This window comes from Periplaneta americana, chromosome 8, assembly GCF_040183065.1.
Source record: "Periplaneta americana isolate PAMFEO1 chromosome 8, P.americana_PAMFEO1_priV1, whole genome shotgun sequence".
Classification (NCBI taxonomy): Eukaryota; Metazoa; Arthropoda; class Insecta; order Blattodea; family Blattidae; genus Periplaneta; species Periplaneta americana.
In genome coordinates this window covers 131,692,770-131,713,438 of record NC_091124.1, presented here as the reverse complement: position 1 = coordinate 131,713,438, position 20,669 = coordinate 131,692,770, and the positions used below count along the sequence as shown (strand labels likewise).

The following is a 20,669-nucleotide window of genomic DNA, read 5'->3' as shown; positions in this document are numbered from 1 at the left end:
TTCGTGGTAAATCGGGAATTAACTGTGGGTTATGATGCAGAGAGTTCCATTTTTTCCCTTGGGATTGTGTTATCAAATTTTGTTGTTGAAGTCTAAGTATGTAGATTTAATAAATCTTTTCACAGAGTAATACATAGATTTAGTAACAGATAGCAGTGCTGCCCTTCTTTGCTAAAGCATCCACATTCTCGTTTCCCAGGATTCCACAATGGGATGGTATCCATTGGAATACAATTCTTTTAATGAGTGATATTAATTGAGAGAGCATTTTAGTTATTTCTGCTGTTTGAGATGAAAGTGTGTGTTTAGAGACTGTAGATAGGTAGGTAGGTGGGTTAGTAGGTAAGTATGGTCCGCGTTTCACGAGAAGAGCCGAGCAAGGAATGCGAGTTTTTTCCCCCACTCTTATAACCTGAACTGGCCTGCCATTGACCGAGCCTTGTTTGTACCAGCCAGCCAATTACATCACTCCCATCCACCTGCTCCTTCAAGAACACCGAGTCACTGGCTTACTCTCCTCTTACCCCGAAAGGACCATCACCCCTCGCAGGGATCTTCTCGTGAAATTTGGACAGTAGGTAGGTAGGTTGATTATTAACCGTTGGAATACAATTATTCAAGGCATCGTCGGTGTACATTAATCTAACAATGATATAATAATTTTACAGTCATCTTAATCTATGGTAACATGTCACATGCTTATTTAATAGAATACTAGTTACTTAGAATATAATGTATTTAATCACTAAGCAAATAACGTACTACTAATACTACTAATTCTGTCAGTAATGCATAACACACTAGAATAGTTACTTGTAAATAAGATGCTGAGTTTATTTTAAGAGATACACAATTAATTATTTTGTAATCACACACTAGCAGGCAATTGATTTTCTTTCTTCTGAGTCTTGATGCTGCCTCTCGTCCAGTAGGATCTCCAGGCACATGAAACAAGAGAGAACAGAAGGGCAGTACTCACAAGAATAAATGGTTAAAATTTAAAACTTTATATTCAAATATTCCTTTGTGCACATTGGCATGTGTGTCAGTAATATGTTTTTAACAGATTTCTTAAACATACAATTGTTATGTGCCTTGACATGTGGGGGAAGTTTATTATATAAATTACTGCCAGTATGTGTAGGGGTATTGAGAGTTCGTGCTTCCAATTCTTATTGTCTCTGGACGGATTGTAGCATTCCTTCCTTTCACCGTATAACACCATCTCTGAACGAGAACAACTTCATAGTGTGCAGCAATCTGTGCTTGCAAACAAACAGGTGATCGACCATCTTTGCTATTGTTGCGCAAACCACCTCTCATGCCCACCACCTGTAATACAGACGCACAAAAGTTCAAACTGTATTTAATGATTTATATGTACACACTATTTTCATTATGGTTCTATCGGTATTAAAAATGATACAGCCAATTAATATCTAGTTACTTTGCGTCTGCACTGTATTTATGGCTTTTCATAAAATATAACATTGTTGAGTGCTCAGAAATCTGACGTAATGGTAAAAAACCTGATTACATATTCGTAATCAGCCATCAGACTTGGTAATAATCAGCATTTTGTTTGTCGACACAAAAACTGTTGTTGACATGTGTAATCCGCAAGGAAATGGACAGATTGAGCGCTATAATTGGATGGTACCTAATTTGAAGAACAGTAACTCTAGCTTGAAAATCAAAACAGATATCCATAAAACAAACATGCTCTGCTTGATGTATTGCATTCTATTCGCTCTTTGTTATGCACTGCACTAGTGAAAACCCTCTTGAGCATATGTTTCATCACCCTCGTCACTCCCCTAATGGAAGATCTCTACTTACTTGGTTAATGTCACCGGGTATTGAAGAGAAACATTTAGGCTTAAGTCAAAGCAAATATTATCCACTAGTTGAAGAAGTGGACTTAATAGAAGCAAATTCTAACTATACTATTGTCAGACAGTCTGATGGGAAGAGGTTACTGTTTCTACCACGCGTTTGGCTCCTGCAGACAATTCTGTGGATATTTATGTTGAAACTTCACTGCCAAATAACAATGAGCCTCTAAATCCCACCACTCAAGGATCATCGATGGAACAACCTGATCTTTTGGATAATTCTGAAGAAACAACTTTTATGCCTCAAGGAGTCTGCCCAGAGTAACTCTGGAAGCTCTTCGTCACAGAAATAGAGAGAGAAACCCCCTGAGTACTTAAAGGACTTATAAAATAATATTAATAATAAACAGTGGGAAAAATAATATAGTCACTTGTTTGTTACTCAGTCACTTAGATTTTGTTAGGAACAGTGTGTTAAAATGTATGTAGAGTTCTTGATTAAAGCCTAAGCAAGTGTATTAGGTCTGGTACCGGTATTTTCACTACAGTCTAATATTGGAACTCTTTTTACTGCAATCTACACATACAGAAGAGAACTTAGAAATTAGTAAGCTTGGTAGGTCTACTTCATCCTTGAATAATGTAGAGACAGTGAAAAGTAAAAATAGACAGTTTACAAGGACATTTAAGAAGGTAGTTTATGAAAATATATATCGTTGTTTTATTGTTATGAAAACATTCATTGCACAGTTTTTTATCAGCGTATTTCGAATCTCACAGGACTGGTGGACAAGAATGATGTCATGCTGCAGCGAAATAGGAACAAAACTGCTGGAAGGTTCGACGGCTGTCATGGTGGCTGTAGAAGTTGTTGTCTGTGCTACGCTAGCAAGATTTTGCGAAATTTCCGTACTGTCATCTCGTTCAAAGAAAAGAGAGCATAAACAATTTATTTCTTGAACCAGTAGTAATAACTGGTCCGTTGACATGTTCGCTCATAAGCCATTAACATATTGTTTTTACGTTGTGCTCATTACAAACAATACAGCAGAACCAAAGCAGAACACACCACCATGACACAACAGTGCACGATGTCATTCGTCTGCTAATTCCCGCCCTATACAAGAACCAATCAGATTCACTGATGGCGGCTGATGGAGACTGCTACCACCTCTGCAAGCTGATGGCACCAGTGCGACACTGGTGGAGCATCAGTGACGTCATCATTGAAATTCAGGACACCGTGTTGCCATCAGATTGCTCAGCGCTGAGATTCGGAATACGCTCTATGCTTGTTGTTCGGTGGAGAAAATCTGTGGAAAAATTGTTTGTGCCAGATAATATAAACCAATATTGATGCATAAAATAAGCACGAATCTTCGAAGACTCACATACTAGTAGTTTAAAGAATGTGTTAAGATTGACACTTTTTTGTCAGTAAATATAGCATATCAATTGGAGAGTAGATGTAGAAAGCAATTCCCGTGCATAATGAGAAAGTGAAGCACAAAGATAAATTTTAAATATAATATTATTAATTGCGTTATATTTTGTTGCGCATTTGGATTATCATTGTGGGGACAGAACAAGTCTGTTTGTCTTTGACTCCTAGTGTTTTTAAGGGTTTAATTCATTTTAGTGCAGAATTGGCTTTTCTCTTTAAAGTTCACATGGAGAAGGCGAATAAAATCCTGTAAATCATGTTGTATTTGATGAAGAGATAAAACGATAAATCAGAGAACCCAATTTTTTAACCTGTTACAACAGACGAAACTAGTGATGTCTCCAATATATTTCAGATGGTTCTAGTTTTTAATATACCATACATTGTGAATGACAAACTTGTAAAAAGGTTTCGGAATATCATTGCTTCCACTAAATATGACGCCAAAATTGTGGATTCTGTCATCATAAACCAACTTGAAAGACTTGGCATTAATGACAATAAGTAGAAGTAAATTTAATTTCACAGATGTACAACAATGCAGCTGTAATGGGAGGCTCTACACGAGGTGTGCAGATACTTGTAAATTAAATTATCCTCATACTGTATACATTCACTGTCATGCCCATTAATTAAATTTGGTAGATGTTGAAGCTACTTGTGACAGTAGAAATATATGTGTATTTTATATTTACTTGCAAGATTTTTGTAGGCCTACTTTTTTCTTCTGCTAGCCTACATTGAATGTCCATACTTGATAAAGTACTGGTAGTATGGAAACATTTGCCTCACTGTGCTTCTGCAAGACGAAATTTTCATTCCTTATATATAAACACAGTTTTTTTTTTTGCAGGGAAGAGATTGTCGAGTATTGGTATATGAGAGTGATTTTAAATAGAGATGAAGTTACAAACAACACTATTTGTCAAGTGTCTGGTCACGTTTTGCTAACATTTTTTCTAAGATATTATTACATGTAAAAATACTCATTGGTCAACTTAAAAAGAGTCGACTTAAGGGGAGGTGGTACACCATGGCAGGTTAAAATATAATGTGTATGTGTCCTGATCCATTTACAAAAATGTCAATCAATACAGAAATCATCAATATATAAGTGTACCAAATTTCATCGCCCTAGGATTGGTAGTTTTAGAGAAAATCCAAAATAAAGATAGCAAATTTAACATTGCGGAGATAGGGTGTACCACCTCCCCTTAAGTCACATGAGGAAGTACACAAGTTTCGAAAAAAAGTTGTCAGAATCAGAGGTAATATTGAAGTAAGTGAAACATCTAGCAACACAGAGGTGAAAAAGAAACAGATAGAGGAGAACTAAAGAATTTTGTCATATTATATCTGTCAAGATAAAGAAAGATTTAAATTCATACATAGGGCATCTTGTTGTTACAGTATTATTTCGACATAATGTATTCGAGCTCTTAATCTAAATTTCCTGAAACAAAAATGAAAGAAACATGTGAAGTATTAATGATGATTAAGATTAAGCAACTGAATGTAACTAGAGACACCAGTACCGGTACTTAAAGTGCATTGAAAATATTTTTAGGATACATAATGCACTTAATCTCGCTACTCACATTTTTTGCTCAGTTCTGAAGGTAAATAATTTTATTAGTTGTATTCAATGTAAAAATGTAGATTTTGCAGAAATGTTATTGCACAATTATATAAAAGTGCTATATAATTATTAATAGATAATAGATTATTAATAATTACTTCAAAAGTGTCTCGCATATAATTTTTAAGATAAACTTAAAAATCTTCCACTTTTTAGTTTTTTTAGTAATAAAATTAAGTAATATACTTCTTATTGAACAAGTCAATGCATATTACTTACAGTATATTATCATGAGTCACCACTGATTAATTTACAAAGGTTTATACTTACTGGTATTCTTGTTATTGAGTCTTGGACTAAGAAATTGTGATAGTTATTTCACAGATCAATATTTTCCAGTCTAGTACTTGAGTGTAAGATTGTTTATAGGTTGATGCATTTTATATTAAACAAGATTAATGTTAGTCATTTATTAATGGATTTTCAGAGAGAAGAAGAACCTGAAGAGGAGAAGGGAACTAAGTATGTAGTGAAACCTCCTGCAGACCTTCAGAGTAAGTTCCTTTTAGAAATGGAAATGAAGAGAATGCATAAAATAGAAGAGGAGGAACAGAAACTTCGGGATGAAGAAAGATTGATCATAGAGGTAAGGAGTAGAATCAGAGAATATTACACTTTTCTTTGTCTGACTCATTGTGTAATGAGCCTATTTTGATTTTTTTTTAATTAATGTACAGTGACGTGGGGGTAATTATAATGCTACACAGTACTACCACTGATATTTAAAAGAAAATGCATAGCCTATGTAATGATAGTATTAAGAAATATGTAGCTAGGCTTTTGTACTGAAGTAGGTATTTAATCATTGTTAAAATAGTAAAAAAGAATATATGTAAAATATTTCTCAATTAATTTGGTTTATAAATAACTTGACAGTGGTTTAGTTTGCCTGGAATGCACTGAAACATCGTTCTAGAAAATAAAAATCTATGCATGTCGAAAAAATGAGGATGTTAAACTTCAGTCTATTTGGTGATTGCTAAATTGATAAGGTGAGTTCCTGTAAATATTATTTTCCAACTAAGTCACTGTAACTTGAAATATAACAAAATAAAACCATGAAGCTGAGAAGATACGTAAGAATTAAGTAGCTTGTAAAGGGAATATTGGCACATCAGTACGAAATTTTGTTATTTATTTCACTCTGATTCAGTCATTATTCATCTAAGTAGTATGTTTAAAACTAAAATATGAACAGAAAAAGAATCATAGTATTCATAGTTTATACTATCAAATGCATTAAATCAGCGTTTCTCAAACTATGGTCCGTGGATCACCTGTGGTCCTCGAGGTCTGCCCTTGTGGTCCTTCGAAAAAGACAGAAGAAAAAATAAAATTCAAACGAATTGCGTATCACACTATAGCTGAAAATCTCAGTTTGGAAATAACACATGGCAATCGCCTTTCACTTTTTCTCCCCGTACTGACATTTTATGAAATTTATTACCCTACTCGTCTATCGAATTCCCACTCTACTCTCAGCAAAAAAAGAGGGATTTAAAGCACTGTGAACGTGGTGTTCCTCTCCAACATTTCCCTGTACATCCCGCGTCTGTAACCCAGCCAGGGACCACCCGAATTCATAACAGAGGACCAAAGTACGGAATATTTTCATGTATTTATGACTTTCTTAATAGTTTTGCCGACATTCAGTCTGCACACCGAAATTGTTACATAATATACGTCGTAGACCAATAATAGAACGTGCCAAATTGCATATTTACTTGTTGAAAATCGGGCATGTTTCTGCATTAATTCTTTTTATTTCTGTTTTTCCAGATGACGATATAAGAAATTTTAGACTCCGCCTATTTTAAAATCTGGGCGAATCAGATCCAGAAATTCAAATTACAATACTTTTCTAATTATATTTTTTGTAGCCAATCACAAGTAACTTAAAACAAATTCTGTGCATTTTTGATTCGTCGCTTGCCTTTTAGCAGTTATTTGTTTGAAATCCTTCTTATGTGGTACACGCTAGTAGTTGTCTATGTCTCTGTTAAGTAGTGCCCATTATACATAATGGAAAGCTGGCTTCGATCCAGATCTTTGAAAAGAAAGGAACATGATTATACGCTTCATTTAGGCAGTGCTAATAGTTCAGAAGCTGTGTGTGAAGATATTAATATCAGCGATTCTAGTGCCATTAAAGAAATATCTAGTCCTGTTCAAAGAAAAAAATACTTTCGTAAATATTAACAAAAGTTATTTGGAACTTGAATTTACTTGGTGTGGCAATGAGAGTGAAGCAAACCTCGGTGCGTTGTTTGTTACAAAGTGCTTTCAAACGAGTGTATGAAACTCGTGAAATTGAAACGGCACTTAGAGACGAAACACGCAAGTGTAAAAAGTAAACCTGTATAAAATTATTAATGTGAGTACCAACATTTATTTATTTTGGTAATTAATAAGTTAAAGATTATCCAAACTCTAACAGCCTTGAATTATTAAAAAAAAATAAATAAATTTTCTTCTATTAACATTAATTTAATTAGTTAATACTAATATAAAATTAATTGAAATAAATTAATTCCATTTAAAAAATATAGGTATACTGGTATTAAAATATGCTACAAAAATGATAAATTTGCTTTCGAAGGGAACTGTTCTGACTTAAAAAGGTGGTCCCCACTTCAAAAAAGTTTGAGAAACGCTGCATTAAAGAATTAGAAGTTATGCAGTATCTGGATACATTAATAGGTCTACTTGAATTTATTCTATGTTAGCCACTGACGTAGCTCAGGTGGTAGTGTATTGCCTGCTGAGCTGGAACTGTGCTTGGGCGTGGATTCGATTCCAGCTTGGGCCGATTTCCTGCTTGGTTTTTTCTGAAGTTTTCCAAAATGTAAGACGAATATTATGTAATTCATGCCGAATTCTCAGCCCCATCTCGTCAAGTAGGCCCACTATCTCGTTATCACCAATTCTACAGACATTAAATAAACCCAGCAGTTGATACAGCTTCGTTAAATAACTGTAGGGGGAAATACCTTTTAGAATTTAAGGCTTTAATAAACAGAAAACCAAAACAGGTTGTTGCAACAAATACGATACCGGTACTGTGACATCTACTGTATTACCTGTGTATTTCAAACTGGCAGCTCAAGGTCAAGCAATGGACAGCATTTCCCACGTGTGCTTACCCCAATCCTGTACCACTCTCCTTAACTAAAATCAACTGGGACAGTCGAATTACCAGTGCTTCAGTTCACAGTTTTCAGTTCAGTGACTCGTGCGTGGTTTGTACTCCTGTATGTTTGTACATGACCTTGATCCGTCAGTTCGAAATGCACAGATAATAATAATAATAATAATAATAATAATAATAATAATAATAATAATAATAATAATAATAATGGTTCCATATATTGTGGGTCCCTATCACCACAGCATGGCGAATCCTCAGGTTGTGGATACAGGAGACGGCCTCCAGATATGGAGGGTAGCTGCGAATATATTGAATAAACAGTCGTGGACAGCCGATAAGGGGTAGTCCTCCAGCTTGGGGGTTGGGCGAAGGGCTAATTACCCATCACCGTAAAAAATAGCTTGTTACGAAACCCTACAATAAGCCTCAGAATGGGACTGATTCTCTGGCATGACCACAGCATAGGAATAAGGTTACTGGTATTTAAAATAGCTAAAATCATTCCAATACACAAGAAGGGTGATAAATGAAAAGTAGATAATTACAGACCAATGTCACTACTATCATCCTTCATATCTTTGAAAAATATTGGAGTGCAAGAAGTCAAATGACTTTATTGTCAAATGCCTGGCATAGGAAAACAACAACTATCGTCCTCAAAAATCTTAGAAAAAGTAATATACAATAGAATAATATCTTTTCTCGAAAATCATGAAGTATTTTGTAACTCACAGTTTGGTTTCCGAAAAATGAAATCCATTAATAATGCCTTATTCTCCTTCATTAACACTAGGCCTATATTGCAAGCAAAAGACAATAGAGAACAAATACTAGGGCAATTCCGTGATCTTTCAAAAACATTCGACACTGTGAATCTTGATATCCTAATAAGGAAACTCAATAATTATGGAATAAGAGATATAGCAAATGATTGGTTTATATTCTACTTAAGTACTAATCGAAAATAGATTGTCCAAATAGTTTAATTTAACTCTAGCCCAGCTTTCATCAAAACTGGTTTTCCCCAAGGCTCAGTACTGGATCCAATATTATTTCTGCTATATATTAATGACTTGCCAATAAATATATCTCGCTCAGAAACAGTGCTCTTTGCAGATGACACAAATATGATTTTCAGAAGCAGAAATGAGAATATCCCATAGAGTAACATAAATGAAGCTAATAATCAATTAAAAGAGTGGCTAATACATAACAGGCTTAATCTAAACATCGACAAAATCGTGTTTATTCATTTTAATGGAAATTAAACTCATAAAAACTTGAAAATATATATTGACAATCAGAATATAAATAAGATGAGTGCACAAAATTTTTGGAAGTATGGATTGATTCCAATTTGTCCTGGGCTCAGCTTGTAAGTTTTCTCTCTGGAAAACTGTGCAAATTATGTTATGCTTTCAGAATTCTTACAAAAAGCATCACTTGCCCAACTTTAAATGTAGTCTACTATGCTCATGTACATTCCATTCTTTCATATGGTGTAATGCTCTGGGGCATGTCCACTGTAACTATAAAAATATTTTAACTTCAAAAGTAAATAATAAAAGTAATGAAACAAGTCCCTGTATACACTCCAAGCAAAGAAATTTTTCCAGAATTAAATATTTTACCACTCCCCTGCATGTACATTCTAGAAACAGTTTGCTTCATTCATAAAAATCTTAACGATTTTAAAAGGAACTCTGAAATTCATGACCATTTAAATTATAAATGTTTCAAAATCAGAGTAAAAACTACTTTGCTTCAGTCCATGGCTTTCAAAATTACTGGTTTTTTTACATTAAAGCCACAAAATGGAATACCTACTTTCATTACTGTTGCACGTAATTTTTGCCCTAACAATATTAATAATAAATATACAGAATAACTAAGATGAAATCTCTTGGTTCTTAAAGGATCAATCCCTGTCCTAATAAATCACCTCAGATGATAACTTTGTTTCATGTTTCTCATTATGTACCTTGTCTTATTTAATCTATGTTAATTATTCTATTTATTTTAATATCTCTGTAAACTAAAAATGTATTATGTAGCCTATCTTGTTATTTATTGCATCTTTTGGTAGTTTTACTATTTCTCTGAAGAATTTAAGTGTGTTAAAATTAAATTCTTACTATAAATCTTATTTTGTTTGTGTACGTGTGTGTATATGTGTGTGTGTGTGTGCGTGCGTGCGTGCGTGCGTGCGTGCGTGCATGTGTGCGACGAACTTATAATCTGTAATAGATTGTACAGAGAATAAATAAATACAATACAATACATATTACTACAAACACATTCCCCGCAACTTTTCACACAATGAACGTACGGTACTGGTACTCTTGTTCAAGTTTCATTGCAATATTCTCATTAGTGGTAAAATTAAAAGAACCAGAATAGCATAGAATAGCAGTTCGGTAGCAAGTGAGACACATTGTATTACATCACATTATATAATTATTTATTATGTTATATATTTGAAGACTGTACAGTATTTCAGTTTGCCCACTTTATTATCCATTTGTTTGGAGATTTGTCATAATTACATTACCATTACAAATAGAAATTAGGTTTATCAAGATATTATGTGGACTCTCTAAATACGTGCTTTGCATTTGCAGGAATTTGAGAAGCCTCCTCCAGATGAAATTTTTGGTACGCGAGTCCATAGCTGGGTGGTTGTGCTACCCACAAGCATAAAAGTTATGGAGCCTTTCTTCATTGATCCTTTGACAGGCAACAAATATCAGCTAAGTGAACCCAATTACTTAGGAGTGGAGAGCATATGGAACACCACCAATTATTGGGTGAATTTGCAGAGCTGCAGTGAAGGTTGCAAGGTAATGTAATGCAATTAATTGTTACATAAAACGCATTTTTATCTTTCTTTAATGTATTGAGTAAGTCAGAATTCAATAACCTTTTTATGAGTATTCTGCCAATTTAATACTTTAAAATGACGGTCTGATTATATGTACCTCTTAAATAAATCTAAGCCTAATTTTCTATGGTCCAAGTAACATGGCAAAGTTATAATGCTTTTAAAGATACAGAATTAATTAAGTACATTAGGACATAAGTACCAATTCGTCAATTCACTTCACATCTGTGTGTATATTTCTGTATATGGTATGCAGTGTCGTGTTGTGATACTTCAAGGTAGGGAAGCAGTAACTAAAAACAGTGAATTTTTAGAAAATAAATTATCTCCTCACCTGTCATTTAAATTGCAGAACGATTCTCCTGTTTTATTTAGCAAACTCTTCCATAACGTCTTATAAAACTCAGATTGTTGTGATAGTTTTTAATAAATGATTTTTCAATAATTGACATAACTACCAACAGGTACATCCACTCTTGGCTTGTAGAGTTTCTCACAGATTGTTTTTATCCTTTTAAGAGCTGGAAAGCTTCGTTCTACAGAGGAAATGGTGGCAGGAATTGTTAACATAAGTTCACAAAATTTGACAACTTCAGACTAGGCCGCCTCTAGTTAATTTTCTTTAATAAATTTGAACAACTCTCTGATGCTATTGACATTGTTTACACTAATGCTTTCTTTTGCACTGAGTAGTACAGATGATTAGGAACGCACAGCCACTGTACCAAAGAAACATCGTAATTAGCAGTTAGTGAATCAAAAGCATTTTGATGTAATGAAGCATTGTAGGGCTAATGCTTTTGCAAATTTGTGAGTTCCAGAAATTTTAGATTCTCAACATTACTGAATCTTGAGATTAATCAATACGAATCCTCTCGGCTTTAGATCCTTAGGCTTAGGCTTTAGAGTGTCAGAAATGTTTTTATACATTTCCAAATATTGAGAAAGCTGTCCTTTTTGTCTTGAATGATTGCCTTGAAATCACCGATTTTCTGAATGCAATATCATTTGTTTTACTTTCAAACACATAAAACATATTTTGCATTCCTTTATTGTTCCAGCTGACTAAGAAGGACTAAATTAAGACAATGAGCAAAGCAATAAACTAAGAGTGCACAAGGGAATGATTGTTTTACTCTGTTCTGTATCCCACTTAAGTAACGATACATTATTACTTTGCCATCGTAACTCTGAGCCACTAACTTTGAATCACATTTCAGTTTCTCCACGATTTCACGCACTTTGCTGTACAAAGCCCCAGCAATTCTGTCTGATGAAACATTCTTAAATCCTATAAATCTTTCCTGGACATTTCCATCTTTGATCAGATATCTAACTGCTACAAATAACTGATTGGCATTCCTGACATCCGTAGTTTCATCCAAAGAAATAGCTACAGCGGAACTTTTTTTTTTACACTTTTTAGAGAATTTATAAAAAATATATAAATTACAGGAAAGTGTAAATGACAGAATATGCAAGAAATAAATTAAAAAGTGCAAAATAATCAATCAATTAATTTGGCTATAATTTAATCATCTTAACACAAAGTAAATTACAATTAAATGTACACTATTTCAAAAAATGTGGATTCGTTGCTTGCACTTGCTTCTTCTGCATTTGAATTTGTTCCATCTGTCCATTGCATACAAAGCATTGTTTGCCTCCTCCTCTCCAGATGCATTTGCAATATACCACCACAAGATAGTAAGAGTATCCATTGCTTCTTGACTTGTTGGGACTGCCATTGGTTCTGTTTTTTCTTCTTCTCCATCATCATCGTTCCTTGATGATTGGAAATAATGTCATCTACAGTAGGCACCTTGGATGTAATCACATAAGTATCGATGTTGACGTATTCTTCAAGTGATGATGACTCTGCTACCATGGACCAGTTGCTGTGCTGCTCATCATGCAGTTGCTCCTCCCTCATATCTACTTGTTCTTCCTCAGAAGCAGTTAGACACTGTTGCAGGAGTAACATTTAGCCGTGCATGGGCAACATAGTGCATAGCAACGAGAACTGACACACTCATTTCACCAGCATTTACACCAGTGTCATGCATAAAAACAGCTTTATTGACGAGTCTCTTCCTGTATTTGGATTTTAAACCATATATTACAACCAGAACTAAAGGCTGAAGCTCACTGATGAACTTGCTGGGAAGAAAACTAATTTTATATTCTTGAGCTGCAAATCTTGTGGATGTCTATCCTGCCATTGGAAACAATGAATTCGGTTATATCCAACTTCGATGCATTTCGCAAAGCCTTTGCTTGGAATACAGTGCCATCGATTGGAATGCCCAATGCTCTCACAGAAACAAACCATTCTGCTACCAATGTGTCAAATTCATCATACTTTTAACTACGAATGTATTTACGTTTTTTTGCCCATAAGGCCAACTTGTCTCGAAGAAAGTTTGATGTTCGACTGTTTGTATGCATCTGAAGTCTAATTAGTGTAATATGTAGCTAATTGGCGATGTATGCAATAGAGGGGGAAAGGGACTGGCCAATCTATCCCATTTTTTCCAGGCCTAGTTACCTCTTAAGTAGTGCCTTGTTGGTATCACTTGTGAGGTTAAAACCTGTCTTCGGACAGTTGACTAAACAACAACAGCGACGACGACATATGGAATAATATTTTCGAGAAATTCTGCAGATCGAGTAATTAGAATAGTAGTCGAGCAAAGCCTAAAGAATTGTGTGGACCATTTTTTTAAATTAGAAATTTTGACGTTAACAAATGAGTAGACTACATATAGCCAACTTTTTTTAGTAAACTTCCTCTTATGTAATAAAGAACATTTTCCAATTAATTCAGACATAAATACTCGTACTGATACGGAATACTATTAACAAGTTACAAGATTAACAAAATGGCCTCTGCTAAGAAAAGCACAGAACTAGCATCAGTATCTTCATTAGAAGGCTTTTTCCCAACCGTAATACTGACTCCAGTGAATCGTTTCTCACGTCTTTTCTCGAACTGCCTTTATGGCTACTTGCATTGCCTTTTCATTCCACTGTTTTCTAAGCTTGTTGGAAGGTGAGGTTTTCCCTCCTCCTACAGGTGCCAACACTAGTAACAAAACAGAAAACCATGATATCAGTGGAGTGCGGTCCAATTTCATGTGAGGGAGCAATAATACAAATTTTTATGTACAGGGCTATTCAAAAAGAAGGAGCAGATTTCAAACATTTATTTCTTCCAAACTACAAAAGATAGAAACACAATTCCAACGTTCCAACATTCCTGGACAGAGAAAGATTCAATGTTGTATGCATTCAATACGAGCACCATGTGTTACACGACAAATATCAAAACGGTGGCTCATTTCTTGCCACACACGAATCAGCTAGTCTCTAGTTATCAAAGTCACAGCTTCAACAATTCGATGTCGCAGACTTTCAAGAGTGTCAGGCATAGGGGAGATAAAAACACGGTCTTTTACATAACCCCGCAGATAAAAATCACAAAGAGTGAGGTCTGGAGACCTGGGAGGCCACTGGCAATGAAGTTGAGCTTCTCCTCTTCCTCCTCTTTCAATCCAACGTCTCTTGCATGAAGATGAAGTCATTATTAAACTGACGGCGAAAAGCACGTTTAACTTCAATAATGGACTCTAGTTTTGCTAATTGCAGCACACAAAATGCTTTTTCCTGTTGTGTCGCCATTTTACTACAGACAATCAACAGCGCCAGTGCGACCATGCATACAAGCAACAGTGCCAATGCGGCCGTGATTGGAACTTCTACACGGACTGTTCAAAATTTAAACTTTCGTCTGTCCAGGAACGTTGGAATTGTGTTTCTATCTTTTGTAGTTTGGAAGAAATAAATATTTGAAATCTGCTCCTTCTTTTTGAATAGTCCTGTATATAGTACAAAATTGATATCAGCCCACTCACCTAAATATATTTGAAGACCAAAGCAATTCTCTTTTCTTTAGCAGCAAACTCATCGATGACCCAAGCATAGAAGTCCTCATTGCTGTGAATGCTTTCCAGTAATTTTTTTCTCTATAGAATATGAATAACGAATCTTGCCTCAATCAGGACAGGTGCTCAGAGAAAGAATTTTGTGACTTTTTAAGATTAGAGAATTCATAGTTCTCACAATTAAAATATAATTTGTGCAATAAATTTCTTTTTTTCACTTTATAAATTGCAGAAGAAATGCTTCCCTTGCCTTCCATGTATGGTATGCCACTGCAAGGTATAAGATTCTACTAGTATTTCATATTTGTGACACTGATGTTGTAAGTCATAACCTTAAAATATATCATAATTTAAAAACGAATTCAATTAAATACTCATTGCTATAAACGTAGATATTTTTCTTTAAGAATATGTAGGATGAATATGAAATATAGGGACAAACTTTAGAAAGTGATTCCTGACAGGAAAAGAAGCAAAAAAGTTCATCTGAACATATGTCCGGAAATGCATACATTCCATGATAGATGAGAACACTGTTCTTCATGATGTTACTCTATCGTAAGAATTCTCATCAGGTTCAGCATCAATGTTTGGACTGCAATTTTTGGTGACTTCCTACTTGAACCGGTCCTTCTTCCACAACCACCACACTTCAGTGGCCATGTATTTGTGATTCCTGCAGAACACTCTGCCTCTCTTGCTGGAAGATGCATCATTGGCAGTACGAAAGGTCATGTGGTTAGTGCTATCAACATTTTCCCCAGCAGATAGTTCAGACAAGGTCCTATTGTGTGGCTCTCCCGGCCACCGGACTTAAACTCACATGAATTTTACCTGTGGGGGCACCTGAAAAGTGTCGTGTATGCTGAGCCAATTCCTAATGTGCAGACACTTCAACAATGTGTTAATGTAGCCAGTTTGGATACAGATCGTAACATTCAAATGGGTGCATCAATCCATGATGCAACACGTGCCATTTGCACTGAAGCTCATGAGGAGCCTTCTGAACATATATTCTAAAGTCGCCAGAAATTAAATGGATAGTGTCTTGCAATTGAAATTAATGTAATTAAGCTGTATTCCGGACATATTATGTTCACGTGAACTTCTCTGTTTCTTTTCCTGTCAGTAATCACTTCATGAAGTTTGTTCCTATAGTTAATATTCACTCTGTATATTATTACGATTTCTAACATTGAGGAATAACAATATATATTCAAGAAAAGAACTTACTGCCAAAATTTTCACTTTCCTCGAAAATGCATTAATGATAAACGTTTCAACAGTTTAGCTTCTAACTGCAAACTAACACATTCCCTTGAAAGAGAGTATGTGTGTGGTAATTTGGAAGGCTTCTGCTAGAATATAACACGTCTCACTATTTCATATTTGTACCCCTATTTCATATTTGTAACAGTTCCTTTACTATTCATAATTAGTGTCCACATCTGTGGAGTAACGGCTAGCACATGTGGCCACGAAACCAGGTGGCCTGGGTTCGATTCCCGGTCAGGGCAAGTTCCCTGGTTGAGGTTTTTTCCGGGGTTTTCCCTCAACCTAATATGAGCAAATTCTAGGTAACTTTCGGTGCTGGACCCGGACTCATTTCACCGGTATTATCACCTTCATCTCATTCAGATGCTAAATAACCTAAGATGTTGATAAAGCGTCGTAAAATAACCTACTAAAATAAAAAAATAAATTCATAATTAGTACTGGTATATAAAACATTCTTATTTGCAGGTGCTGCTTTATTTTGTTTTATTTCTTTTTTTTTTATCAGAAGTTTTAACTCTCCAAATGCCATTTCCTTCTTGTTCACAGCTTTGCAATTTTTCTATTACGTGAGCTACTATTGCATGTTGCACACTCCTTGTGCAGGCTGTGGGATTTAAAATTAAGTTGTGAATTTAAAAGAAATTACAGCTATTTCTGTTACTCCCTTATGCCATAGCTTGTTGTTCTGTGTTGACAGTATTAGCTCTAAGTATAGTATGAGATGAAGTTCCTGAAGAATAACATTATAGTACTGTAATTTTATTTAGAACATGAAGTTTGATCTAATGGATACGGAATGCTGGGAACATCTTTTACCGGGTGAACCACGGCAAATTCGAAGTTCAGAACAAGTGGATGATGAAGAAGTTTCTCTATACAATATATTGGCAGAAAAGCATTTGGATATGCCAGCATCCTGGGTGAAGAAAATTTGTATTTCAAATACAGGTAAATACTAGTACTACTAGAAATACTATTACTGTTGCTTGAAGGTTCCAAGACACGTTGTCCACAGTCAACGTCCAATCATATTTATGTTCAAACATTCTTTTGGTAATTGTATTTAATATATTTAATATCCACTTTTCATATAGTCCCCTCATTTTAAGTTCATTTCTGTTTTCGTCTGCAGCTTTATGTCCACGTAATGTTATGTCCATATTCTACAATACCCATATAATATCCATATTTTGCAATGTTGGGTGCATGCTGTGGCTCCATCAATTAAATTATTTTTTCGGAATATGTATTATAAGACTTTCTTGTGTTAAATTTTAACGTACCTTGTTAACATGTTTCGACATATTTTGGGTCATCTTCAGAACTGGTCGTTGTTGGTCTTGGTGCCTCTTGTTCTAGTGTGTTGAGTTTCTGGCATGGAAATACTGCACATCCAACCAAAAAGCCAGAAACTAAACACACTAGAACAATATGAAATATAGACACACGAAAACACACCCCAACGATATTCTCAACTCACAACTAAATTTCAAAACACATACACTCTTTGACTCTACAATACGAACGCACCCTCACAGGAAACAAGAGGCGTCAAGACCAACAACGACCAGTTATGAAGATGACCCAAAATAGGTCGAAACATGTTAATAAGGTACGTTAAAATTTAACACAAGAAAGTCTTATCATACATATTCCGAAGTGATACAGTGTTAAAAGTTGTATAATCAAGATGTAGGCCTATAAATTATTTTTCTTCCATTTCTGTCAATTGTTGGTTTGGGTCTGAAAACTGCTTACAGCAATTGGCAAAATTCATAAGACGTGAGAAATTATGTTAGAAAATTAGTGGCTATCTCAGTGTCAATGAATGATGCACTGAACATGTTTGATAGTCTTGTAGGTACCATTGAATCTGATATAATGAAATTAACTTTGTATATAGAAAGAACCTGTGAAAGAGGAAGAAAAAGCGCGAGACCATCTAATTTCTAACGTGAAATATTAAATGTTTGTGCCATGATGGTACATTGGTAAGAGCGCTGGACTCATAATTCTGTGGATCTGGGTTCGATCCCTCGTATATCTCTAGTCCCCCAATTTATGATTTGTGTTGGACAAATCTCAGCTCGTCTCGTCTCTAGTGTAGCATAGTCTTCTATGGTGCACTCGTAAATTGATCTACACAACTGGCTTCATATGGATGAATGACAAAGAGTCTCCGTTAGAAAAAAAAATTATCTTGTTTTGGCAGATCAACTATTTTCCTATATTAAATTTTGATTTGACACTGTACTCTTAACGCTAACCAGTACACTCTCACAGTTCCTACTACTTTATCCAGGCGATGAAGCAAGTGAACAGTGGTAACTAGCGTATTTCATGTCAATAATTGAAATAAATTATGATGTTAATACTCTTCTTTTGTTTTCAGTTTATGAGAATCGTTTTCCAAATGGCAAAAAGGTAAATCTATACAAGAAAGCAAAACTAGAGCGATTTGCTCCATATGTGCAAGAAGATGGTTTGGTTACACGAATCACCACATATGCTGATTATGACTGGAGTGATACAATTTGGATATATGAATATTATCACAATCGTGCTGACTGCTTATTGGAAATAAGGAAAAATCTGCTAGATAATTCCATCATGGAAATATTCAAGAGAGGACGTGATGATTGCCTCAACGGTAGAATTTTTTTGGTTATGTACAAGTTCCAGAATGTCACGAAATGAATGAAATTAAACGAAATTGATTTACTTTTACGTAAATATCTTTAATTCTCGTGCTGATTAAAGTTTTCAGAAAGTACATTCACTAACAGGACCAGTTATAAGAATTAAACCAGCCAATATAATAATTATTATTCTCTCTCATTTCAAAATGAATGAAAGAATAGTTTTCCTTTGAATAGACCTAGTATATTATTGTCACTAGAAAAGTAAGATCATAGGAGAGTAATTATTAATTATCCACCCTTATGAATGAATGCAATAACTTTTTGTTGTAATATCTTCTTGTTTCTGCAAAATACTAATCCTCATAGGCATTTAAAAGTATTTTCTATTCCAGAAACTATATTGTGAGAACAAACATATTGTTTGGGATCCAGATTTGTTTCAGAATTAAATAATTACTTTAAAATATGGTATCCATAATTTTTAGATATTAAAGCATTGAAGTTTCCTCCTCTGTAAAAAGAAAAAGTCAGTCTCTGAAATGGATGTAATCCTCTATCTTTGAGTATGTGTTCACACACATCCTCATAAAATCAGTTTTTATACAGAATGTCCCAAATTGATATATACACATTTTGAAACACTATTTCTCAACAACCCATGTATTGTGGGTCCCTATCACCAGGGCATGGGGCGTCCTCAGGTTGCGGATCAAGGAGACGGCCTCCAGCTTGGGAGTTGGGCGAAGGGCTAACAACCCATCACCGTAAAAAACAGCTTGTTACGAAACCTTCAAATAAGTTCCCAAGAAACTAGTTCGATTAATTAAAATGTGTCTCAGTGAAACGTACAGCAGAGTCCATATAGGTCAGTTTCTGTCAGATGCGTTTCCAATTCACTGTGGGCTAAAGCAAGGAGATGCACTATCACCTTTACTTTTTAACTTTGCTCTAGAGTATGCCATTAGGAAAGACCAGGATAACAGAGAGGGTTTGGAATTGAACGGGTTACATCAGCTTCTTGTCTTTGCGGATGACGTGAATATGTTAGGAGAAAATCCACAATTAGGGAAAACACGGGAATTTTACTTGAAGCAAGTAAAGGGATAGGTTTGGAAGTAAATCCCAAAAAGACAAAGTATATGATTATGTCTCGTGACGAGAATATTGTGACAGTCGGGAGTCGATCACGTCCAACAGAGGTCGGGGGTGCACGAGGAAAACGAGCGACGCAGCGAAGAAGGTTGCGGCCGCTCGGGTCTGGAGTGGACAGATGTAAGAGGGGGGCGCGAGGTGGTGGCGCTGATGCGACGAAGGGTGAGGAGGAAGTAAAGCAGCTAGTGACTGAGGGGAGAAATCCAGAGAATTCGAGAGGTGCCATCTTCTAGGCATCTGTCGATTGATCGCGAATCGTACACTCCAGAAACTATGGTTTAATTATAAATACGACACGCGAGTGAACTTGAGCAGCAGTTTAGTAGTAGTTGTTGTTGTAGTCGTTGGACAGCAAGCCAGCCAGTCTTGTGTAGCAGTGAAGCCAGCTTCGAGACCGGAGTACGACTTGAGTGTGTCCGCAGCTGTGTGAGCATCCGAAGCCCTGAGTTCGAGTGCAGTGGACCGCAGTTGAGGGACCTGAGTTCGAAGTTCAGTGGACTGTCTCTGAAGGTCTGGGGTTCGAGATACTGTGAACTTGAGTGACTGAGCTAGAAGAGCTAGCCAAGGCAAACGAACTGTGAACTGAGAACTGGCAGTTCTGTTTTGTAAATAGTGCTTTGTGAACATTAGTTAAGATTAACAGTTCATTGTTGTTCTCAATAATCCAAGTAAATTGTCATTGTCGTCTGTGGAGTGCAATAACGAA

The 20,669-nt window shown here is 35.4% G+C and overlaps 1 protein-coding gene across 6 annotated transcripts in view; it reads left to right on the top strand.

Moving 5' to 3' along the window:
* The window catches only part of lobo (lost boys), a 782,641-nt gene that overhangs the window by 667,747 nt on the left and 94,225 nt on the right, over positions 1-20,669 (top strand). For 5 of the 6 annotated variants that reach the window (XM_069833633.1, XM_069833630.1, XM_069833628.1 and 2 more), the window contains 4 exons: positions 5,346-5,504; positions 10,688-10,906; positions 16,937-17,117; positions 18,562-18,819. In XM_069833633.1, coding sequence (XP_069689734.1) covers positions 5,346-5,504; positions 10,688-10,906; positions 16,937-17,117; positions 18,562-18,819 — 817 coding nt within the window. The remainder of the gene's footprint in view (positions 1-5,345; positions 5,505-10,687; positions 10,907-16,936; positions 17,118-18,561; positions 18,820-20,669) is intronic. The other variant, XM_069833631.1, reaches the window with a different exon arrangement.